This window comes from Rattus rattus, chromosome 9 (assembly GCF_011064425.1).
Source record: "Rattus rattus isolate New Zealand chromosome 9, Rrattus_CSIRO_v1, whole genome shotgun sequence".
Lineage (NCBI taxonomy): Eukaryota > Metazoa > Chordata > Mammalia > Rodentia > Muridae > Rattus > Rattus rattus.
In genome coordinates this window covers 55,753,819-55,779,955 of record NC_046162.1, presented here as the reverse complement: position 1 = coordinate 55,779,955, position 26,137 = coordinate 55,753,819, and the positions used below count along the sequence as shown (strand labels likewise).

Sequence of the window (26,137 nt, the reverse complement as noted above, 5' to 3'; positions counted from 1 at the left end):
GCCTGGGGAAAGCCTGATAGTCTCAAGACAGACAACGGGCCTGCCTACACAGCAAAGTCCTTTCAGACATTTTGCCAGACAATGCAGGTCGGTCATACTACAGGATTACCATACAATCCCCAGGGTCAAGGAATTGTGGAAAGAGCACATCGTACCTTAAAAGAGCTTATACAAAAACAAAATGAGGGAATTGCCAGCGGCCGAACACCAAAAGAACAACTTTCTTTAGCTCTTTTTACTCTAAATTTCTTAATTTTGGATTCGCATGGCTGCTCTGCCGCGGATCGCCATGCTGCTACTACACCTATGACTAATGCAGAAGTAAAGTGGAAGGATGTCTTAACTGATGAATGGCGTGGCCCAGATCCCGTGATTTCGAGATCTAGGGGAGCGATTTGTGTTTTTCCACAGAATCAAGAAAATCCAATTTGGGTACCTGAGTGCTTGACTCGAAAATTGCCTTCTGCTCTTCCTGAAGATGAGACTACGAGCCCTATTACTACTGGGAATGGTAATACAGGCTGAGTCACTCATCTTGTGGGCTATTGCCAGATCCTGGCCAGTACCTTACCATGCCAGTTCATAGCATTCTACTGTTTTGCCAACCTTTTTCTCCACCTCCTGTTTGCATGATGTTCTCTGTATAGTGCCAAATGGAGAAATGCCCCAACGGTATGCCACCACTAACTTTTCTCTGTCACATACCTTATGTTTTACTGTTAAGAACTCTTCCCTGCCCTGTGTTTGGTTGCGTAGAGCCACATTAGCTAATTGGTTGGATCCTATGAGTGGCAGTACAGTGGACACCAGGATCATCCTGGCTGCTTTGAGTCAAAATACCCAGGGGGTCTCTTCAGCCAGCAGGAACACATCAGTCAATAGTTCTGCTGATTTGAACATTACAACACTGATTATGATGCATAATTGTAGCGTTCCCATCACACCCAGGTATACACAGCATAACTCTACCTGTCGTAGAGTCTTACCCACTTGCCCCCCATATCAAGAGTTCCCACCTGATTTTACCCCATGTCAGAGTCCATTTCATAGAGCAAAACAATTCTTGCCAGGATTTGAGTTTTCCCCACCTCTTGGCAAAACACAATTTAATTGGAAACAGAATAAGTCTGGCATGGAAAATCTCTGGCCTTGGTTTCAGTGGGTGCTGTCCAATGAACAAGGGGCATATACATCCCTGACCCCCTTTGCTAGGTTGATGGGTGAGAACTTCACACTGTATAATGTTTCAGCTACCAGAAAAAATGATACCAGGTTGATCAATATAATAACCTTTTGGCAAATGATACTGCCACTAGTACTTCAGTATGTGTTAGATCACCTTTTTTCTTTCTGATAAGCTCTAATGTAAGCAAGGATGTTTTAAATTGTAATAGCTCATGATGTAGTCTGCTATTTAGCTGAATGCTGGGATGGCACCAACGACACCGCAGTGATGGTCAAGATTCCCTCCTTTGTGCCAATCCCAGTGGAGGCAAACCCAGATAGCTTTCCTATCCTTAATTTGCTAAGAGCCAGAAGAGATTTTGGAATTACAGCAGCTATAATTTCAGCTATTGTGCTGTCTGCTGCCGCAGCTACTACAGCCGCAATAACCATGACTAAACAATGCAGACGGCTGAGACTGTCAATCAGATTGTAGAAAGAACTGCAGTGGCGCTAGAGATACAAGAAGAATTTAATACCCATTTGGCATCTGGCCTTCTATTAGCCAATCAAAGGATAGATTTAATTCAAGAACAAATTGAAGCACTGTATCATATGACACAGCTGTCCTGCGTTTCCTCCCTTAGAGGTTTATGCATTACTCCTTTGCAAGCTAACTTTTCTCAGCATTCTCACCAGAGCAAAGAAATCTCGAATTATCTGAAAGGAAACTGGTCCATGAAAGCAGAGCAACTATCAAGACAATTGCTGATGCAGATTGCTGTCCTTAACAGCACTAGATTGGACCCCATCACAGTTGAAAATTTTACCTCATGAATCACCAATGCTTTCTCCTTTTTTAAGGAGTGGGCTGGCATGTTTGCCTGGGAAACTATTGTCCTCCTGGGATGCGGAGTATGTCTCTGGTTATTGGCCATTTAAAAAGAGAACATGCCAGACACAAAGCGGTTGTTTACCAGGCTATGATCACCATTGAAAATGGTGCTTCTCCCAACATATGGCTGGCCTCTTTGAAAGATTAAGAGTTCGCCCTAGATCATTTTTGTCACTGTCATGTGGAGTCATTGTATCCAGAGACGGGCAACTTTCCTCGAGCTCGGACCAACCTAAGACACGGGGCCCGGTGGCGATAGGGTAACCTAACGACGGGTAAGGCCGAGTCATCATCAGGAACGACCTAAGACAGGAGCAATGACATATTGGCGTGACACCCTGATCTAGACCAGTCATTTTATTAAACAAAAAATGTAGGGAGCTTCGCGGTAAAACAAAGATGGCGCCTACATCTTGCCAGGGCGCCATAGGATGAGGTGATCCGGCGCCCTCCTGTGGTGAACAACAGTACTGCGCATGCTCGGGTTTGCACCTGGCGTCAATCTGGCCGGGGTAGTACCATGCTAATAGGGTGGTTCATGCTCCGCCAATCCCTGGAGGACAAGTAGCAGGGGTGATAGTGGGGTGATTTGTGCTCCGCCAATCCCTGAAAGACAATTAGCATAGCCCCAGCCTGTTGTGTATATAAGGCGAGCGTTTTTGCCGCTCGAGGTCCCCGTATCAGCAATGAGGTGGTCCTGCAATAAAGGCTGTTGAGAAGAATCCGATCGTGTTGCGTCTTCCTTGCTGGCCGAGGTGGGCGCGACAAACAAGTACTAAATTGTCATACAAAAAGGAAAGATAGTTTATCAGCAAAAGCACAACAAATAAAAACTCACGGTAGGGGTTGGGGATTTAGCTCAGTGGTAGAGCGCTTGCCTAGCAAGCGCAAGGCCCTGGTTTGGGTCCCCAACTCCGAAAAAAAAAAAAAAAGAAAAAAGAAAAAAAAACTCACGGTAAGGGGCTGGAGAGATGGCTCAGGGGCTAAAAGCACTTTCTGCTCTTGCAGAGGCTGTGGGTTTGATTCCCAGCATCCACAAGTCAGTTTACACCTGTAGTTCCAGTTCCAGGAGATCGGATGCCCCCCTTCTGGCCTCTGAGGGTACATGGTGCTATGCATATACAAAGGCAAAACCCTCCGAGACATAAAATAAAAACAAACATTAAAGGCAGAGATTAGCAAGATGGCCTGGAGGTAAAGCATTTGTTCTGCAAGCGGAAGGCACTGGGCTAGAGCTTGGATCTCCTGAATCTTTGTAATGTTGGGTGGCATGGTGACTTACCTGTAGTCACAGCATTAGAAGGTGAGGACGGACTCCCTGGAGCAGGCTGACTGGTATTGAGGACTTCAACTGAGAGCCCTTGCCTTGATGAATGAGAAAGAGACCAATCAACAAAGACTCCCAAAACTACCTTCAAGTCTCCACAAGTGCATGCAAGCGGACACACATGAACATGCATGCACATGGATACCACACACACACACATAAACATGAAAAGAAAAGGATTTCTTAAATCGTGAATTACTATTCAAGGGCTTAGAGAGATGATGGCTCAGGAGTTAAAACCATCTTTTGTTCTTGTAGAGAAACCTGGATTCAGTTCCCAACACCCACATGTGGCTCACAGCCATCTATAACTATAGTTCCAAGGGATTTCATGCTTTCTTCTGGCCTCCCCAGGCGTGAGTGTGTGTGTGTGTGTGTGTGTGTGTGTGTGTGTGTGTGTTTATGCACATATGTGGCATATAAATATATATGCAGACAAAACACTCATATACATAAAATAAATAAATCTAAAAACTGTGTTAGAGCCAGCCAGTGTGGCCCCTGGGGTTTCAGGATAAGCCTGAGACTACAAGAGGACAAAATTGAGCTTGAGGTCATCTAGCTGTCATGGATGAATCCTCCAACAGTCGAAAAGCATAGGGGACTTCAGGGCCACCTCGCCGGCTCCTAACAGGCTTCTGTACTGAACTTAGGTGTTTGAGTTCTAATCCTTGCTGGGTTCTGCTCACCCCTAGCCCGAGAGTCATCAAGGATGAGGGTGGAGCTGAATTTTAAGATTTTTGCTGCCGGTCACTTCTGAAATCGATGACTCTCTTAGTGCAAAGTGTTTTGTGGGGGCTGGGTGTTGTTCATTGGGTTTGTTTTGCTTTCTCTCCTGTGCAGATGGAAACCATCCTAGGCCAGAATGTCTTCCAAGTAGTAGCCAGGTCCTTCCACCTTCATGTCGGCATGCTCAGGGACCTCTGGATGAGGAGTTGACAACTAAGCCCTGATGGGATTTTGTTTTCTGGCCTTTCCACATATGCAAACAGCTGGTTGTGGTGGCAAATGACTGAAATCCCAGAAGTCAGGAGGCTGAGAAGGAGGATCGGTAGTTCAAGGCTAGCCTCAACATGGAGAGTTTGAGGCCAGAGGAGGCTATGTGAGACCCCGTCTAAAAACAAACAAACAAAAGCACGCACGTGTGTGCACACACATGCATATGTGCAACCATGCACACACACACATACACACACACACACACACACACACACATACACACACACACCCCAGACAAGTTTCTCTATACCGAAAGCCAAGAGCCTTGCCACATAGCTCTGTGACCCCTAGTATTTCTCCATGTTTTGTGCACGGGCCAACAATAGCCACTCTTCAGATGTTTCATCCTGCTGCAACTGTGGTTAGAGAAAGTGGAGCCTAGGGATAGGCCTGGCTGAGACCCAGTCTCTTCAGAGAGGGTCTGGACGCTATGTCCCATTGAGCAGGTCTAGCAATCCCAGCTGAGGAGGCTGTGCCTCTCCCACCATCCACAAGGAGCTCTGACACCTGTCACTGCCACCCCCTCAGGTGCTCAAGAAGGTCCCGGGGGTCAGCTGACAGAAGAGGTTTCTAGAGGTTGGTGCGGATGCTAACAGTAGTCTCTGTGTTTCCATCAGCATGTGAGATGGGGAAGGGTGGGGGGAGAAAGGAAAAGAGGGAAAACAACAAGCTGATGTGGTAGGGTACTATAATCCCAGCACCCAAGTGGCTGAGGCAGGGGAGTTGGGAGTTTGAGGTCAGCCTGCATTATATACTAAGGGGAGAGGGGAGAAGGGGAGAGGGGGAGAAGGGGAGAAGGGGAGAGAGACACAGGGTGGGGAGAGAAAAGGAAGAAGGGAGGGGAGGAGAGGAGAGGTGCAGAAGCAAGCTGAGAACTTGAGTCTCTGGTGTGAGATATAAAACAGCTTCCTCCTGCCCCAGCATCTCCCTCCAGGCTCTTTTCCTCATCTTGCCAGAGAAAGTCTGGGAATGTGTCTGTGTGAGGAGTCGCTGCCCTCAGCTGCTCCATACGGCTACCCAACAACCCACAGCATACTTGTCTCCTGCATTTCAGAACCCCCTCTGCCCCCTGACTTCCAGACACCAGAGTTCCCCATTCTTGCCAGGATCAGCAACTCCCATCCAGACTCTTGTGGTCTGCTTTCCATTCCTTATGCTGGCCCACTCCAAGGGGTGAAGTCAGCCGCAATGAAAGGAGAAACGTGCTAAGAAAGCTCTGTCCTGCTGCCCAAGTCTGTCCTCAGAGAGCTCTGGGACAGAAAGAGGCATCGAGTTTGCCAAAGAGCACGAAGCTGGGGACTTCCTCCTTTTCCCATTTCCATGTTCCAAGTAGCAACACATACATGCATGTATGCATGAATGCATGATACATACATACACATGCACATACGTTATGCATGTGTACAGCGTCAGAGAATCCGGGATGAGCCTCTGCTAGCATTTACATAGACTGACCACCAGAGGGCGATAAAGATCAAAGCCTACCACCAACTGCAGCACCACGGCCTCCCACAACTGTTTTCAGTTTGGGATTAAGCCACTTTAATTGACTTTGAAAGTTTTCAAGGTTTGTTTGTTTGTTTATTTTGCCCCTCCCCCTCTCCCACCCTCAGGTCTCTAGCCTGACCTCAGGAATTCTTACAGGAGCTGGAAGGTGGCTTAGCTCACCTTAGGCAGCTTCTACCTACGGTAACTCCAACTCCAGGGGGATCCCACGCCCTTGGCCTCCATGAGCACCTACATACACACGCACACATACACATAATTAAAAACAAAGGCCAGCCTAAGTACTGGAGAAATGGCTCAGTGGTTAAGAGCACTGACTGCTCTTCCAGAGGTCCTGAGTTCAATTCCCAGCAACCACATGGTGGCTCACAACCATTTGTAACGGGATCCAATGCCCTCTTCTGGTGTGTCTGAAGACAGCTACAGTGTACAGTGTACTCATAGACATGAAATATGAATAAATAAATAAATAATCAAGCAAGCATTGGCTGCTCCTGCAGAGGACCGGGGTTTAGTTCCCAGCACCCATGTGGTGGCTCCTTACTACCTATAGCTACAGATCGAGGGGCTCTAATACTGTCTTCTTGTCACACTTACATATGTGCAAGTAAACACTCACACATAAAATGAACACAAATAAAATAAGAACTTAAAAGTTCTTACAGAGGGGGTTGGGGATTTGGCTCAGTGGTAGAGCACTTGCCTAGGAGGCGCAAGGTCCTGGGTTCGGTCCCCAGCCCGAAAAAAAAAAAAAAAAAAAAAAAAAAAGTTCTTACAGAGATAGGTGTAGCCAATTCAAGTTTTGTAGCCTCAAAACTCAAGAGGCCGAGGCAAGAGGATTGTGTTCAAGGTCACCCTTGGCTACACAGATAGATTCAACACACACACACACACACACACACACACACACACACAATTCTTACAGATTAGCCAAATTCACCTATGTGTGTATACATATATACACACATTTTTTCAACTGCAAATTAAATTCTTACCTATATTCCCCTGAACACAGATTGCTCAGAAAGTCTAACCTATTGCGTTGTTCTCTTCCCCTTGAGCGGTTCACTTTCTGGATACTACATAAAAGTGGGAAGAAATACTTGACTCCAAAATTGTCCTCTGACTTTTACAAGTGCATCATGACAAGTGTAACTATTCAAACCACACACTCACACACACTCATAGGCTCACACACACTCACACTCACGCATTCGCACAACTGGCACACTTACACTCACTCACACTCATATACACACTTGCACACCCACACACACACTCACACACCCCCTCACACTTATACACACACATACTCCCACACACACACCTCACACACACATTCACATTCTCACACTTACACACACGCTCACACCACACATACTCACACACACACACATTCACATCACGCACACCCCTCACACTTATACACATTCACACCACATTTACACCACACTTACACACTCACACACTCACACATCACACACACACCACATACACCACACCACACACACACCCTCACACCTACACACATTCACACTCACATTCACACCTCACACTTGCACGCACACACATTCACACACCACACTCACATTCACACACCACACACATCCACACACATCACATCACACACCTCACACACATCCACACACCCACACACACCACACTATACACATTCACATCCATGCACCCCACACTTGCACACACACCTCACACACACATTCACACACACTCACACACATACTCACACATTCACATACCACACTCACACACTCATTTACACATTCACAAACACATTCACACCCACACACATCCACACACACACATTCACACCACACTCACACATTCACACCCTTACACACATTCACACTTACACATATTCACATGCTCACACTCACATTCACACACTCACACTTACACTCACATGCTCACACTCATACACACACACACTCTCACAGTTATACACATTCACACTCATGCACTCCCCACACTTGCACACACACACACACACACTCACACACACACCCCAGCTCCAACAGTAAATAAACTCCACAGAGGAGCTCTGGGATGGAAGAGGCCAGGGCATCTGCATGTGAAGGCCAACAGCTCAGAGACATGCCTGAACACACTGTATCTCCTCCTCCTTCCTTCTTCGAGCCCTCTAAGCCCGGAGCTTAGAATACCATTAGTCAGTCTGGGGAAATGGTGCAACAAGACAGAAATGAGGTGGAGGTAGGATAAGGAGAATGACATCAGGCTGGAGAGAGATCTGCATGGACGCCAAGAGAAAGAAGCCAGATGTGAGGTCAGGAAAGAACCGAAGGGGGACTTGGGGACTTCCAGGAAAGACAGACAGACACATGTGTGACTTCACTCAGCTGCTGCTCCATAGAACTTTCAAAGATGAATGAGACAAGAAACCTTGGTCATCAGACACCAGAGGAAGATAGACTCTGAGAAGAGATTCCCATATGTCTGACTGAGGTAATTTTCGGTTTGGCTATCTTTGAAGAGCTAATTAAGAGATAGGCGTTTGCACAACCATCGGACTATATACAGGAGCTCAGGTGCTCTACCAGTGTAATGAATTAAAGAAACAGAGACAGGGGCAGAAACCTAGGGGGAAAGAGAGAGAACAGATTTGCATAACACACCAACCACACTTCTGCACGTGTATGTTCACATAACAAAGCCATCCTACGCACCCAAGCCCTCGACTCTGCCTCCCCTAAGGGAGATGAGCATGGACAACAACTAGAGCTGTCTCAGAGGCTGACAGCTATGCCAGAAGGGCGTGAAGGGGCTGGGAATAGAGGCAAAAAAAGGAATGAGGGATGGGGACCAGAGAAGCAGGGCAAAGTGTTGAAGGAGGATTTGAGAAAGTAGAGTAGTAAAGTTTTCAAGGTGTTTTGCGGAGAGCGAGACTCTGTCCTCCTTCCTTCCAGCCCCCAAAGAGGTCTCCAGGGAAGCGATTCTTCATATGGCCTTGGAGTAAGTCTCATAAGTTGTATTCTGGAGCCTTGCCCGTGCCTGTAGAATCCTCTTTTAAGTGATTTCCAATCGGCAAGGAAAGAGAGAGAAGGGAAATTCCTGAATGACCTGCCGGGAGACAGCTGAATGCCCAGGGCATGCGTCCTGGGCTGTCGTCACCGAGGTTGGGATCCGCCACTGTGTATGGATGCGCATATATTCCATATCCTTAGAGAAGCAGAGGTGCTTCTGAATCATGGGAGGCCATTCGAGCTCTCTCTATCCTGCCTCCCCAGACTTCTGTGCATACTGGCACCAAGCTACGCATGTGTAGCCAATGTGCGTATACACATAGAGAGAGGTAGCGATCATCAGGCTGATGCACACAAAGGTGAAGGGAAGGTTCTCAGCTGCCCTGCTGTGTGTGGTCCCTGAGCATACAGGATTTCTTATCACTTATCATTCCCACAAGGCCTCAGATGAGCCGCAGATGCTTCCGGATGGGCCCTAATGACACCAGAGCATGATCCACCCTGTATCACTCCTGCACCCAACTCCCACTGCCTCCCTTCCTCCCCGTAGTCCACAAGCAAACTTTCAGTCGCCACTTCTTTCTGTCCCAGCCCCGGTTACACAGATACCTGCCTGGCATATCCCTACCCGCCCCCTCATCTCTTAGGAGGCCAGGGCCCAGGGCCTGAGGCGGGGCAAACTTCAAACAGGTTGATGCTGTTCTCCTGGAAGTGGAACAAAAAGGGGTGGGGTCATTGAGGCAGGCGGGGTCTGTGGGAGACGACATCCCCGCCCCCATGGACATATAAAGCAGCCTGTCCTGGTAGGGGATGGTCAGTCGTTCTCTCGACCTGTAGAAAGAACAAGTTCTGGTTCCTCACCACACACCCAGCTGACGGACAGGACCCAGCATCACTCCCTCCCTGGTAAGATCGATGACAGCTGAGAAGGCAGGGGGACATTCTGGGGATCTAGGGGAAAGGTTGGGACCAAACGGGCATGGGATTTCTTATTCTTTATCATGGCCATAAAGTCCCCCTGGATTTCACTGGGAACAGGAATTATGGGAAACCTTAGAGAGAGAAGAGAGAGGTAGCCCTTTGAGTGCCTCTCTGGTGAAGGGCAGGTACTTCTAGGTACACTCAGTTGGTCCCTGGAGGGACCCATGCCGTCCCAACCCTTCCAGGAACAAGAGCTAAAAAACACATTGTAGACAGACAGCAGGATGCCCCACACATCTGTGTGTGCACCTCCTGTTTCCCTGCCTCTGTCAAGTACCACAGAAAGGTGGGGCCCATGGAGGCTACCTGATGTGTCTGACCTCTTCCACCCACCAGGAAAATCTGGGTGTGTCTCCTGGACTTCAAAGACAGAGACCTAAGATGTCAACCTTGCGGTCCTTGCGGGTCCCACATCCTTTGGACCCTTTCCCCGCAGCATGTCTCTCAGGACCACATTCACTTTTCTATCCTTTCTACCAGCACAGTGCCTGGTGCTGATGCTGCAGAGATGACTGAGGCCCATTTCCTGCCCTCTGGGAAGTCACAGTTGAGTAGGCGAGGCAGTCAGGTGAACAGGTGGTGAATTAGCAGGTGTTTCAGGTGTACCAGGTGCCTTGGGAATGCAGGCAGAGTCACCAAAGTGCCCAAAGGAGTAAAGGGGAGGAGTAAAGGGGTGAGCAGGAGAGCTGAGGGGTGACCAGGTGACCTGAGCTGAGTCTTCCAGGACAGATATGAATTCTTTCTATTGGAAAGGGGATATATCATAAGCAGTACTAAGAAAGGCAAAGAAGTAGAACCCGGGCAACTGGTCCACTTATAGCCATGTTGCTAGGAGGTGGGCGGGAGGAAAGTTTGGGGTACAAGGAAGTGTAACCTTGCCAAGGAATGGGCAACTGGGGGAGCTGCTCAGCTCTGACTGCCCAGGCTCCTGGGCCCAGTGGCGGTTGTGTCCTTTTCCTAGTGTCCCCAGGTGCTAGCTTCAACTGTGCCTTAGTGTAAGAGGGAGTTTCACTTCTTTTTTTTTTTTTTTTTTTTTTTTTCTTTTTTTTCGGAGCTGGGGACCAACCCAGGGAGGCTCTACCACTGGAGCTAAATCCCCAACCCCAGGAGTTTCACTTCTGATGATGGCAGAGCTGAACTCTGCGGCTGTGAAGAAATGGACGTGTGATGAGAAAAGAGCCCTTGGCAAAGAGGAGGGCTGGCATCTTGTGCCAGCCGTGTGAACTCTAGAGCTCAGGATTGTCCATCACGGAAGGACGACTCCTTGGGCTCCTTCCAGATCCAGCATCCAAAAACCCAGGCAGCTCTAATTGTCTTCTCCCAACTCTAGGAGTGAAGCCTGGTGACAAACTCCTTACAAAGTCCTTGACTTTGCCCACCTTGACGTTCTCCATCTCTCTCTCCACAGAGACAATGACTATGTTCGAGAATGTCACCCGGGCGCTGGCTAGACAGCTGAACCCTCGAGGGGATCTGACACCCCTAGACAGCCTCATTGACTTCAAACGCTTCCATCCCTTTTGCCTGGTGCTGAGGAAGAGGAAGAGTACACTGTTCTGGGGGGCCCGCTACGTCCGCACCGACTACACTCTCCTGGATCTGCTGGAGCCTGGCAACACCCCCTCAGGTCAGCCTCTGAAGCATAGCTGGGCTCTAAAGGATGCCGTGGGGCGAGGGCCAGTCATCTGGAGGACAGGAAAGACTCTCGATCTTCTCCCTGATACGGCTAGCCCAAAGTTCTCTCGAGGGGTGCTCCCCGGCTGAGCTCCTTCTGTCTTTTCCCTCCCGCAGATCCAACAGATGGCGGGAACTTTAGCTTTAAGAATATGCTGGATGCCCGGGTCGAGGGGGACGTGGACGTGCCGAAGACAGTGAAGGTAAAGGGGACCGCAGGCCTGTCACGAAGCAGTACACTGGAGGTGCAGACACTCAGCGTAGCTCCCAAGGCTCTGGAGAGCCTGCACAAAGAGAGGTGAGAGGGGACGGGGCTGAGGGACTGACAGGATGGGGTTGGGCAGTGCAGAGATGATGCTTCGAGTCACAAGCGGAAGGGTGGACCCCTCACCCTGACCTTTACCAATCCCGGAAGAGAATTCTCCTGGGGGTGGGGAAGAGCTAGGTGGTCAGGAACCTGAGTGTTCTTTGCTATGGCATCATGGGAATGCAGGACAAGTCCTAAGGTTCCTTCAGCCCTAAGACTGTGAAACGCAATGGAAAAGAAGTTTGTAGTAACTGTTCCTTACAGAGACTGCCGGAGCTCGGCTCCCATTAAACAAGCTTCAGGCTGGCTTCATCCATATACAAGGAACACTGCCCCAGAGGACAAGGGGTGTGGCAGAAACGATGCTCATACAAGGCTCTGGCACGCGTCTGGCTTGACAGGGGACCTAACTTTTAAATAATTAAGTAGTAGTTGAAAGAAGCAGGTGAGGACTGGAGGGGCCGGAAGGGGAAGGAGAGTCCTGAATGTTTGACAAGTCACCCGGTAAACATTTGCAGAGTTCTCACTAAGTGTAAAGCACCCTACTGTGCTGGTGTACCTAGAATGTCTACATCCAAGAACCTTGAGGTGTAGGAGGGTGAAAACTACCTCGCGTAAGAATAATTATCCGAGGCTGGAGAGATGGCCCAGGGGTTAAGAGCACTGGCTGCTCTTCCAGTTCAGTCCCCAAGAGTAATTATTCAGTCCGGCAGTGGTGGCAGACTCCTTTAATCCCAACCCTTGGGAGGCAGATAGAGGAGAATCTCTAAGTTCGAGGCCAGCTTGGTCTACAGAGTGAGTTCCTGAACAGCCAGGGCCACACAGGGAAACCCTGTCTCAAAAAACCAAGAACAAAAAGCATGCACTTAAAGCATTGTAGCCAATGCAAGAAGCTTTAAGTGCATGGTGAGCATTCGGGTGGACTTGCAGCAAGGGAGGGGGCTTCTGGCTGGGGACTTGAGGCAAATCCTCATGAGGCAGTAGTCTTGGGTTTAACCTTGAATGATGGGGTCAGGCAGGGTCAGGCAGGGAAGGAGAAGGGCCTTACAGAGACAAACAGGTGAGATGTCTCAAAACCAACAGGAACCACGAACTAGCCAGATGCAAAGGAAAGACAAATGGAAGACAAGAGGGAGGGTAGACCCAGAGCAGGTGGGAGCCAGAAACAGGTCAAGGAGCCCAACCAGGACCCTGAAGCTGCTCTGATGTGTGTCGTGACTGACCTGAACAAATGGAAGAAGCGCATTAGAGAGAGGAAGGTGGACAGAAACACACTGTCCCGCTATCCGTCAGAGAAATAAAATGAGGACATCAGCTGAGAGGCGTGGCCGGCATGCAGGGAGGCGTGGCCGGGTTGCAGGGAGGCGTGGCCAGATACGGGAGGAGTGGGCGCCAGGCTTACGGCAAAGGATGACGAAGTGGGTTAAACTCAGCAGCTGACTTCAGGGTGACAGATTTTTTTAAAGATGACTCCAAGTCTTGACCTAGGTTGTGTCATTACAAAACATTAAAGGTGACAAACAGGTGACAAACAGGAAGACTAGTGAGCTGTAGTTCTGTGGGGACGGTTGTCAGCTCCTGTGGTGGTGCAGCTGGAGTACTACCTGAGACTGTTCAACGGGTAGGAGGAAAAGGGGCTGGCAGCTCAGAGAGGTAAAGACGCACGCGTGGGGGTCAGCAAGATACAGACTAAGATGGCAGGAATCATTGGGACGCTCAGAGAGACGAGGCATAAAAACAGAATTTCGGGGACTGGAGAGGTGGCTTAGTGGCTAAGAGCACTTGATGCTTTTTGCTGAAGACCCGAGTTCAGTTCCGAGGTCTCACACATTAGTGAGCTCACAAGCACCTGTAACTCCAACTCCAGGGGATCTGATGCTTTCTTCCACACACACACTCAAGCACACACACACACACACACACACACACACACACACACACCACCCACACACCACCACCACCAAAATCTCAGAGGACATAAAATATTAAGGTTCCAAATCAACTGGAAAAGGGAAGTCAGATGGTGTGTGTGTGATTTGGGAGCCAGAAAGACAGCAGAGGCAGCATGCAATTGGAAGCCAAGATAAGGCCGGAATGGGACAGGACAGGAGGTCCAGTGTGGTCCACAGTTAGGTGAATGGGGCGGGTGGGGTCACTGTGATTTCAGCAGAGTGAGGCTCCGACGGGTGATGAAGACAGACTGTGAGGATGGCTCAGCTGTTGAGACATTTGCCAGGAGGTGAAGGAGAGGAACGGGGTGGTGATTTGAGGGAGTATTCAGGAACGAAAGCAGATTTTGTAAGGGCAGAGACATGTTTTCATACGGAAGCAAAGGGGAGGAGGAAGTGGCGATGCCAGGTGCTGAGCCTGTGGCTGTTTGCACAGTTTATCTCGGCGCCCTGGGAGGTAGTCGGCGTCACCTGTGTTTTATAGGCGCGGCAACTCAGACTGGGCAGCGGCCCTGCCAGGAAGCAGACGTCTGAGTTTGCACTGTGCCCTGATCTGAGCCTCCTTTCCTGGTACCACACCGTCTATGATTGACAGATTGAAAAGCAGACACGGAGGGGTGACTCACGCCTTTAGTCCCAGTGCTTGAGAGGCAAAGGCAGGTGGATCTCTGTGAGTTCAAGGCCAGCCTGGTCTACATAAGCCAGCCAAGGCTGTACAATGGGACCCTGTCTCAAAAGTAAAATAATGTAAGGCAAAGGTGGTAGGAAACACTGACTGTGGTGCCTTTGTGCTTCTCCTGCCTTAGGAAACTGTCAGCAGATCACCCGTTCCTGAAGGAGATGTGGGATCGCGGGGAGAACCTGTATGTGGTGATGGAGGTGGTGGAAACCGTGCAGGAAGTCACTCTGGAGCGAGCTGGCAAGGCAGAGGGCTGCTTCTCTCTCCCCTTCTTTGCCCCACTGGGACTACAGGTTTGCTATACACAGACACAGATAGAAACACACACACACACACACACACACAGAGAGAGAGAGAGAGAGAGAGAGAGAGAGAGAGAGAGAGAGAGATCCTCCTTTGCTCAGTGGTACCCAGCAGGTCAGGTTTCCACATGCCATAGAGGCAAAAGGGTCGTCACAGGTTCAAGGTCAGCCTGGGCTACCTGGTAAGATCCCAGGATGATGACTGCTTTCGGAAAGTCTTTTAGAACCCAGTAGAAATGAGTGCATCTCTTATCATCCATACATGCATCCAGTGAGCATGTTCAAGAGGAATGTCATGGGATCGGGAGCCAGGGGAAGACTTCCTGAATGAGATAAGAATGGGGCAGCTGGTGTGGAGGAAGGAGGAACCTGGATGTGGGGCAGGATGATACACAGGCAGGTGCTAGAGCAAGTCCGTCCAGTTCCCTTCCCCTGTCCAATCCAGAAGCTGGCATAGCTTGATAGGGGGTGACCACTAGAAATGAATGGGAAGGGGGCTGGAGAGAGGCTCAGTGGTTAAGAGCACTGATTGCTCTTCCAGAGGTCCTGAGTTCAATTCCCAGCAACCACATAGTGGCTCACAACCATCTGTAATGAAATTCGATGCTCTCTTCTGGTGTGTCTGAAAACAGCTACAGTGTACTCACATACATAAAATAAATAAGTGAATATTTTAAAAAAAGAAATGAATGAGAAGGCCTCAAGGCCCATAAGTTCAGAGCACAGAGAAAGACAACTGGAGATCCTACTGAAGGCATTCCAACTGCTTGTGTCCTCAAAGGCTCTCAGACCTTAGTCCCTGCATCCTGCCCCTCTTCCTAATGGATCTCAGAGAACTCACAGATTCCCCTTGTGTTATCCTAGGGATCCTTGAACCACAAGGAGGCTGTAACCATCCCCAAGGGCTGTGTCCTGGCTTATCGAGTGAGACAACTGATGGTCAATGGGAAAGATGAGTGGGGTGAGCAGAGCCCAGCATGTTCCCGCCTCAAGATAAGGGGCAGTGGCATCCTGTGAGGGGATGGGGGGGAGCATCTTACAGCGCCCACTGCTGGAGAGAGAAGAAAGTTTGCTCTGGAAAAAAGAACTGAAGGAGACCTGAGTTCCAGGTGTCCCTGGGCACTGGGGGAGATGTGGGGGGTGTGACCCAAAGACCAAACGAGCATAGCCTCTACCTCAGGAAGCCCACGGAGGAGACAGATCCTGACACCAGTACTAGATTGGTGATGGGGGTGGGAGGCTGTGCTAGTGTACTCCGGAGCTTACAACCTCCAGCAGTAAAGGTCGGGTAAAGAATTAGATAGGGCATTCAAGGAGCTCTGCACTTGAGACTGAAGAAGGAAGGGTGTGGCGAGCAGGTCATGACCTCCTGATGCCTCTCCTGCTCCTTACAGACATCCCACACGTTTACAATGACAGCATGCAAACCTTCCCTCCCGGAGGTAGGTGCACAGTTTACAGGCTTCCCTCAACATCTGCTCCAATGTTATCTGGTAAAGTCTCCCACCACCCTAAAATAGCAGCGGCTCCTATGATCTACCCCCAAGAGCATCTGCTCTTGTTTCCTGGGTCCTCAGACGGACAGGGGTATGGGATATAAATTCTACCCAGAAGGGACAAAGAGACGGGGTCAAATCAGAAACGGGGAGATTTGGAGGTGGGGTGTGTTCCAAAGTAGAACAGAGTCTAGCAGAGTCTCTGTGTTTCCATAATGCATTGCGGTGTCTTGGCAATGGCTTTAGGGAAAGGCAGCAAAGAGTTGGTCATAACAGATGTTCTTTTTGTGTTTTCAGAAAAGCCAGGAGAAGGGAAGTTCATACGTAAGTGTTCCTTTGGTTTCACAACCTCCTTAAGTTCAAAACCCTCGCCTTCTTCCCTCCTTCATGGGACTGGCTGGAGAGATAGTGGGACAGTTCTCAGCCAACTGCAGCAGAACTTCCGATCAGAAGTTAGGATAAGAAGTTCCAATAAAAAGAAAGACAATAGAATGGGGAGATCAGTAGACAAGATGCCCAGGAGATCTGCTGCCCCAGACCTTTGTTGTCAGCTGTAACCTGTTCCCCGTGTATCTGCTGCCAGTAACTAGGGCAGCTGGTGCTGAGTCACCCAGCTGCTGGGTGATACCAGTTCAGCCTGTGTGCCCTTCTCACATTGTATTAGTTCTTCTGGTCCATTCCTGCCTCCCCGGATGAGAGCGAGAGGATTCTGAAGACAGCCGAGATCTCAGAGGGGTGGTGCTCTCTCATGCTCCCCGAGGGATGGCTGCCATTCTGAAGGACTGTGTTCTTGTCTATTTGCCTCTTATTTTCTCAGTGATCCAGGCATCTGATGTCGGTAAGGAGCTTTGTGAATTCTTTCAAGACTTTGCTACACAGGTAGGGGGAAAAGCATTAGAATAGAAGGAGAAGGGAAAGGCTGGATTAGAGCCACTTCCAGGAAGCCATTACCACCAACACAGACTAGATGTACTTTTAGGATTCAGCTGCGAAACAGGCAGGCTGCAACTCACACCCCACCCCTGGTTACAGACCCATTGCTCTCTAAAACAGTCCTGGTCTGCCCGTCATAGGGCATAAGTTGCCAAAGCCGCCGTTTGTCCCCAAACTCAAGACATTTAGGCTTCCCCTAAATGTCTGGGTGCCATAGTTGAAACCAGAATTCAACTGCGCACCGATACAGGATGAATGCTAGGATACGGGACGATGGTGGTAACGCTAAGGCGACTGTCACGTTAGTTGAAGGCAGGGGGTCTAGTTCACCTCTTTGCTCCATCCTTCATAATATAAGCACAACCACACCCCTTGGTAAGGAGGAAAAGTCAGGTTCAAGCTGGAAGCAGGGCACCGGGTCCTGAGGAAGGTGTCACGAAGCCTACAGAACGTATGTACAGGGCGAGAGGGCGCCAGCTGAAGGGGTGCCTGCCACATTAACTGTGCCCCTAGGGGAGATGCACGACGACTTCAAGACATTAAAAGAAGAGGTTCAGCGAGAGACTCGAGAAATAGAGAAGTTGAGTCAAGTGGGGCGAAGCTCCCTACTCACTTCCCTCAGACATCTCCTAGGAAAGAAGAAAGAGCTCCAGGACCTTGAGCAGACGGTGAGACACCGGAACACTGGAAGCACGGGGAAGGGGAGTCTGGGTGGTGGCAGCCATTGCAGATGGGAAGAGGGAACTGGCAATGGCACAGGGTGACCAAAGGCTGTGGAATAAATAGCAGATAGACAGCCTTCCCAAGGCTGGCCAAGTGTACCTCGGCTGCTGGGCCACCACTGAAAAAGAGCACCAGTACAGGGTTCCCGGAGGTGGTGCGCGCCCTCTGATGGCCAGAGGGTAACAATAGGCCTGTGGCGCCCTCTGCTGGATAACAGCTTGAACCTTCCAGAGTTCAAAACCCAGGGATCAAGGAGCCTACCAAGAGTCCAGCACTTTCTAGGACCTGACCACAGAGTCAGCCTCGGTTCAGAGTCACTGTGTGCCAAGTGCTAGGTTAGACCTTTACCGGAAGTAGTCATTCAGTTTTCCTCACAGCTTGAAGGGGCTCTAGACAAGGGACACGAAGTGACCCTGGAAGCACTCCCCAAAGATGTCCTGCTGTCGAAGGATGCTATGGACGCCATCCTATACTTCCTTGGGGCTCTGACAGGTGAGCGAGAAGTGGGTTGAATGGGTTTCTTTCTGTTACAAGAGTAAATCATGTGAATGAATTCCCAAATGAATGAATGAGTGGATGCCAGGTGGCTTATATTACAACAGTGTGTGTGTGTGTGTGTGTGTGTGTGTGTGTGTGTGTGTGTACGCCCTGAGTTCAATCCCCGTACTTGAGAGAGAGAAATCACCTAGGGTTTCATTCCTAGAGTTTCAGTTGGTTCATTTTTATTTTTATATTTTGCTACAATTCCGAACCTTTTTTTGTTCTTTTGTTCGGAGCTCTACCACTGAGCTAAATCCCCAACCTTCTGCATGGGACCAAGTCCATCATTTCCTTATTGCTGCCCACCTGTTAGCTTGCCCGCCTGTTAGCTTTAATTTAATTTCAGAGTCACTACTCTTCTGATATTGTGCCTGTATTTTCTCCTTCCCTCTACAGGACACATTTTCCCACTTTAAAAAAATGTCCTTTAGGGGTTGGGGATTTAGCTCAGTGGTAGAGCGCTTGCCCAGCATGCGCAAGGCCCTGAGTTCGGTCCCCAGCTCCGGAAAAAAAAATGTCCTTTAGACATAAGCTGAAACGTTTGCTACTTTTTTCAAGGGCCATAAAATGGCTCAGTGAGTAAAGGTGCTTGCCACCGAGCCTGACAATGCGAATTCAATTCCCAGACCCACACAGGGGAGGGCGGACCCCTGCAAATTGGCCTCTTCTTCCATATACACACCATAGCATGCACCTGAGTGTGCTTGAACACATATGTGCTTATGTTGGAGCGTACACACAACATATACACATATACAAGTGGGGGGAAGTTAGGCAGACTGAGGCACACCTTTAATCCCAGCACTAGAGAGACAGAGGCAGGAGGATCTCTGTGAGTTCAAGGACAGCCTGGTCTACCTAGTGAGTTCCAAGACAACCAGAGCTACACAGTGAGATACTGTCTCAAAAAAAAAATTGTGGGGGTTGGGGATTTAGCTCAGTGGTAGAGCGCTTTCCTAGTAAGTGCAAGGCCCTGAGTTCGGTGGTCCCCAGCTCCGGAAAAAAATTATGGGTGGGTGGGGAACTTTCTGTCAAATGCCAAACTCAAAGGAAACCCCTCAGCTATGGCCCCCTTAACATGCTGGATAATCAGTGTGGTAGGTACCTCGTGCCTATAGACCCAGCACTCAGGAAACTGAGGCAGGAGGATCACTGTAGATATGAGGCCACCTGGGGCACAGAGTGAGTTTTAGTTCAACCCTAATCTAACCCGAGCTATAGAATGAGATCCTGTCTCCTTTTTTTTCGGAGCTGGGGACCGAACCCAGGGCTTTGCGCTTACTAGGCAAGCGCTCTCCCACTGAGCTAAATCCCCAACCCGAGATCCTGTCTCAAAAACAAGCAGAAAATAAATGACATCTCCCCAAAACTACCTCCAAAGATTAGAATTTGGGTTGGCTTTTTTTTTTTTTTTTTGGACGAGGTCTTACTATGTAGCCCTGGTTGGCCTGGAACTCACTCTGCAGAACCATCTGGCCTCAGACTCACAGGGGTCCATGTCCCTCCACCTTCCAAAATGCCGAGATTAAAGGTGTCACTTTTTTCAGTCAAGGATCACAACCTTTTTTTTTTTTTTATTTAATGGCCAGCAAAGGTGTGTGTTATACAGCAGGTGTTCAGCTGTGGACAGAAGGAGGGAGGGATGGTTGGCTGGCTGGCCAGACAGACAGATGGACAGACAGATGGATGTGTGTGGACTGATTAGATTGTGCTAACACTATTTGGAGTCTGTAATTCCCTCTGTACCAGCAACGTATTATTTTTTTCTTCTCTGATTTTTCCCTCCAGTGCTAAGTGAGGCCCAGCAGAAGCTTCTAGTGAAATCCGTGGAGAAAAAGATCCTACCACTGCAACTGAAACTGGTGAGGAAGAGTAGCAGATGCCAGGGGGAGTTGGGGGTGGAAGGAGCGCTAGAGCCGGTGGGACCATGCAGACCTGCTGTGCTCAGAGGTCGCAGCCTTATCCCTATAGGAGAGAGAGCCTTCTCCTCTCCCTAGAGGCCCAGGCTAATCAGCGTGCCTCTGAGGGGAGAGAGAAAGGTTTTCCAGTTCCTCATTTCCAGATCACCTTGGTCCCTTGCAGGTTGAAAGCACCTTGGAGCAGAACTTCCTGCAAGATAAAGAAGGTGTCTTCCCCCTACGGCCTGACCTGCTCTCCTCCCTCGGGGAGGAGGAACTGACCCTAACAGAAGCACTGGTGGGACTAAGCGGCCTGGAAGTCCAGAGGTCCGGCCCCCAGTACACGTGGGATCCAGACACCCTTCCCCATCTCTGTGCCCTCTACGCTGGTCTCTCCCTCCTTCAGCTGCTAAGCATGGGTTCCTAATGCACCTTCTTGGCCTGCTTCCCTAACGCCTCCCAGCCTTACTGTGTGCTCTGTCTGTAACACTCAAGACACTACAGAACCTCCAGGCTGAAGATAACTGAAATGCCGGCTCCTCCATGGTCACCAAGTTCCTCCTGCCTCACCATCTCTCTATCCCCTGCCCTCCAGCTCAGCACCCCCTAAGCCCATCTCCTGATGCTTAAATCCTGAAGATACAGAATCATTCAAACCCTTATTACTTTGAGTCACTTCATTAAAGGGGGGGAGGGGGCTGGGGTGGGAGTGTGTGGGGTATACGACTTTAATCCCAGCATTCCTGAGGCAGAGGCAGGTAAATCTCTTAAGTTCGAGGCCAGCCTGGTCTACAGAGTGAGTTCCAGGACAGCCAGAGCTACACAAGACAACCCTGTCTCAAAACAACAACAACAACAACAACAACAACAACAACAACAACAACAAAAACCACATTCACTTCCCATGCATGTTTCCGAAAAAAAATATTAGCCATTCAAGAATGAATGAAAATATTATGTCAACCCTAGGACAAGCTGTCTTCTGGTTTTTCTGTAAAGGGAATGGTTCATTTGTGCCAGGTAAAGAAACAGACATTACCCATAAGCACATGATACTGCTCGCACTGTCCTCAGGCTGGTGGGGAAAATGCTCCAGGAACTCAGAGGGTTAGAATTCAGAGTGACTGCTTTACTTGAGAAGATCATCGAAGCAGTGTGACTTCACCGAAGAGCCCCTGTTCTCCAGCCATGGTTGAGGGCTTGGGAGAGGGAAAGAGAGGTCTAGAGGACTATGATGCAAGCACAAAACAAAACAACACATTTTCATGTTGATTATGTAGAAAATGGGGGCAGGAGAGGTGCTCAGTGGTTAAGAGCACTGACTGCTCTTCCAGAGGTCCTGAGTTCAATTCCCAGTAACCACATGGTGGCTCACAACCATCTGTAATGGGATCTGATGCCCTCTTCTGGTGTGTCTGAAGACAGCTACAGTGTACTCATATATAATAAATAATTAAATCTTTTTAAAAAAAGAATTAAGTAGAAAATGAAGGTGAGATCCTATCTCAAAAAAAAATTAAATTAGAGGAAGAGGAAGGAGGGACACCCAAGAATAAGACCTAAACCTTTTTTTTTTTTTTCTTTTTCTTTTTTTCGGAGCTGGGAACCGAACCCAGGGCCTTGCACTTGCTAGGCAAGCGCTCTACCACTGAGCTAAATCCCCAACCCCAGACCTAAACCTTTAAACAGTGGTTTGATCTGTGGGTCTTGACCCCTTCGGGAGGTCAAATGACTCAGAGGCGTTACATACCAGATATCCTGCATATCAGATATTTACATTATGACTCAGAACAGTTGCAAAATTGCTATGAAGTAGCAACCAAAATAACCCTATGGTTGGGGGTCACCACAGCACGAGGAACTGGATTAAAGGGTTGCGGTGTTGGGAAGTTAAATAGCTGGTTTAAATCATATTTGCTTTTTTATTCGTTTGTTTGTTTTCAACCCTCAAGTGAGGATGGGTGTGGGAAGCAACAGTATGGATAGCCTTGACCCGGATATTATAATTTCATTAAACTTCTGGGGTCTCCTCACCCTCTGCCTAAAGCTGGCTTTGAACATCTGTCACCAGTCTTATTTGTTTGTTTACATTCATGGGGGCGTGTGTGTCATGCTTTGCTGTCACGGGACAACCTTTGAGAGTTGGTTTTCTCCTCCCATCCTGTGAGGATCAGAGTCACTTGTCAGCCTGGGCAGCAAACAGAACCCTCTCACCCTGATCCCTCAAACGTCTCCATCTTCTCTTTCCTCTTACGTGCACATGTCGGTGTGCACCACTTGTGTACCTCGTGCCCTCAGAGGCCAGAGGAGAGGGTTGGATCCCTGGAGGGAACTGGAGTGTATAGATGGTTGTGAGCCACCATGTGGGTGCTGGGAACCTGGAAGAGCAGCCAGTGTTCTTAGCCTCTGAGCCATCTTTCCATCATGAATGCATGCACACACACACACACACACACACACACACACACACACACACACACACACGATCTTTTAAAGCATTTTTTTTCTTTTTTTCGGAGCTGGGGACCGAACCCAGGGCCTTGCGCTTCCTAGGCAAGCGCTCTACCACTGAGCTAAATCACCAACCCCTTAAAGCATTTTTTTAAAGATGTATTTATTTTATTCATTTAAGTACACTGTTGCTCTCTTCAGAGATCTCATTGCAAATGGTTGTGAGCCACCATGTGGTTGCTGGGAATTGAACTCAGGACCTCTGGAAGGACATCTGGACATCTCTCCAGCCCTTTTAAAGCATTTTTATGAGTAGAATCTATCTCTAAGGCCCCAGGAGTCAGAACCTCCCCCTCCTGATCCACCTCCTTGCTCATTTCCTCCACACAGCAAGAACTCATGACCGGCTGTCAAAAGCGGCTTCATAGTTATCCATCCTCCCCATTCCTAACATCCTCTGAAACCCTCCCGTCTATTGGGCTGCTTGCTCTCTGCTGACTTGTCTCCTTGTGATGTAAACTTAACAGAGGGATGAGCTAACATCCCCGCCATCCAGAAGGGTAACCTCTTTGTTTGGAAGGACAAACAAGAAAGTTGGTCTGTTTACTCCCTTTACCGTTCCCACGCACCCCAAGTCCTCAGTGTCACGTGAGTTCATCACTAAGTTTATCCCTGTGCTCATTCGAAAGTCCTGTTCCCTGTCCCCCAGCCCTGAGAGGTGGGGCAAGGGGGACCACTCAGATGAACAGGTCCAGGTGTGTACCCCAAAACTGGAGCACACATTTCTATTGGGCAAGTGACTATTTAACACAGAGAGTCATTTGCCACAAAGATAAATAAATAGGGACACCAGCAAGGTGGCTTAGCGGGTAAAACCCCTTGCTGCCTCACAACCTGACTTCAATTGCCAGACCCCCCCACGGTGGAAAGAGAGAACTTCTGAAAGTTTATCCTCTGCCTTCCACACTTACATCGTGGTAAAAGTGCCCCCCCACACTGAATAAGTAAATAAACGTAATTTTGTAAAGATATGCAGGGCTGGAGAGATGGCTCAGTGGTTAAGATCACTGACCACTCTTCCAGAGGACCCAGGTTCAACTCCCAACACCTACATGGCAGCTCACAACTGTCTGTAACTCCAGTTCCAGGGGATTCAGCACTCTCACACAGACACACATGCAAGCAAAACACCCATGCACATAAAATAAAATTTAAAAAAAAAAAAGGGGGGGTGTTGTGGATTTAGCTCAGTGGTAGAGCGCTTGCCTAGCAAGCACAAGGCCCTGGGTTCTGTCCCCAGCTCCGGGGAAAAAAAAAAAAACAAACAAACCAGGAAATGGCACAGGAATGCCTTTAATCCCAGCCCTGGAGAAGCAGAGGCAGGTGCTGGATCTCTGAGTTCAAGACCAGACTGATCTTCAGAGCGAATTCCAGAACACCCAAGGCTACATAGAAAAACCTCATTTTATAAGACAAAAATGTGTGTGTGTGTGTGTGAGTGTGTGTGTGTGTGTGTGTGTGTGTGTGTGGTGTGTGAGAGAGAGAGAGAGAGAGAGAGAGGGAGAGAGAGAGAGAGAGAGCGCCAGGTGAGGTAGGGCAGATAAGGATCTAACTCCCTTTCATCCCAGCACTCTGAGACATCTCTGTGAATTACAGGTCAGCCAGAGTCACATAGTGAGACCCTGTTTCCAAACAAACAAACAAAAGAAGGAAGGAAGGAAGATGTCTCGAGTACAAATACAAAGAGAGTATAGTCTGAACACACCCCCTGTCTTCTGAGTCCTTTTTAGAGTGGGAGCTGAGCCAGCCCCAGCTCTGACACTCACTCGGGGTCTTGTTTATGGAGGATTTGTTTATATAAGTTTTGATGCTGGAATTTTGTCTTGTGCTTTGAGAAACTGAGCCCTGTATCTTCAAAACCGATGGTGAATACGTCTTATGAGAAAGACAGGAAGATGTCTAGTCTAGTTTTCTCCTATTTATGTAGACACCACAAAGGACAACGTTCTGCTCCCCATTCACAGGCATTTGGGTGTGTAAAGTCCTCCTCAAATTGCTCCCTGGAGCCTCTGCCGCTGAGGCTCCGCCCTCACCCTTCATCCCCTCAGTGCACTGGAGAACAGAATGCAGACTGTCGGCTTTCTCTAAAGGTCTCTGTGACACATCCATCATCCCCTGTTGTCTCCAATTAGAAAAGATGGTGGTGGTGGTGATGATAGTGGTGGTGGTGATGCTGATGCTGATGGTGAAGATGGTGGTGGTGCTGCTGCTGCTGGTGATGCTGTGATGGTGATAGTGAGGTTGTTTCATCATGCCACAGCCCCCTTATGGAATCAGTGAACCTTTCTTCCACCTTTACCTGTGGTTTCAGGAACGGAACTTTAATGGGTCCCTTTTTCAGGCTTTGAGTTTTTACTATGGACTCATCTATTTCCGTTGTTTTGAGCTTTTGGAGCATGTTTTCTTAACCGCCTAGACTTTAACCTCAAACTAATAATTCTCTGGGCCTAAGCGCTGGGGTTACTGGAGGGGAACATCGTGCCTGACGGGGTATAGTACTGTCTCAGTTAGGGCTTTATTGCTGTGAAGAGACACCATGACCAAGGCAAACATTTATTGGGGCTTACAGTTTCAGAGGTTCAGTCCATTATCATGGTGGGAAGCATGGCATCTTACAGGCAGACAAAGGGCTGAAGAAGCCAAGAGTTCTCCATCTTGATCCGAAGGTAGGCAGGAGACTGGCTTCCCAAGACAGCCAGGAGGGGGCGCACTTCCACACTGAGCAGAACCCATTCCCACAGTGGCACACTTTCTCCAACAAGGCCACATCTGATAGTGCCACTCCCTACGGGTCAAGCATAGTTAAACCACCACATTTACATTCTTTAAAAAAAAAAAAAAGTATTTATACTTATTAGCGTGTGCAAAGGCTTTAATTCCAGCACTTGGGAGCCGAGGAGTTCCAGGACATCCAGGACATCTGGAAAAACCTTGTTTTAAAAAATGAACAAGAGCTGAGAGATGGCTCAGTGGTTAAGAGCACTGGCTGCTCTTCCAGAGGTCCTGATTCAAAATCCCACATCCATACAACCATCTGAATGGGATCTGATGCCTCTTCTGGTGTGTCTGAAAACAGCTACAGTGTACTTATATATAATAAATAAATCTTTTTTTAAAAAAGAAGCTTATGTTTAAAAAACAAAACAAAGCAGTTATGGGGAGGAAGAATGAGGAGAACGCACACTTTAGCATGCTTGTGAGGTCAGAGAAAAACATGTGGGACTCAGGTCTCTCCTTCTACTATAGGATCCACG

At 48.8% G+C, this 26,137-nt stretch overlaps 1 protein-coding gene across 2 annotated transcripts; it reads left to right on the top strand.

The window, feature by feature from the left end:
* The first annotated feature begins 9,711 nt into the window (after positions 1-9,711).
* Gsdma (gasdermin A) lies at positions 9,712-22,262 on the top strand. 2 transcript variants are annotated; one of them, XM_032913391.1, is made up of 12 exons: positions 9,712-9,796; positions 11,280-11,498; positions 11,663-11,843; positions 14,608-14,773; positions 15,647-15,743; positions 16,177-16,224; positions 16,576-16,602; positions 17,096-17,116; positions 17,725-17,879; positions 18,312-18,426; positions 20,263-20,336; positions 20,557-22,262. In XM_032913391.1, the coding sequence occupies exons 2-12, from the start codon at positions 11,285-11,287 to the stop codon at positions 20,797-20,799; spliced, it is 1,341 nt and encodes a 446-aa protein (XP_032769282.1). In that variant the 5' UTR covers positions 9,712-9,796; positions 11,280-11,284; the 3' UTR covers positions 20,800-22,262. The 2 variants fall into 2 exon arrangements, with proteins under 2 accessions (XP_032769282.1, XP_032769281.1); XM_032913390.1 differs by lacking the exons at positions 9,712-9,796; positions 16,576-16,602; positions 17,096-17,116 and having other exon boundaries at positions 11,272-11,498; positions 16,177-16,275; positions 20,557-20,799.
* The last annotated feature ends 3,875 nt before the right edge of the window (positions 22,263-26,137 follow it).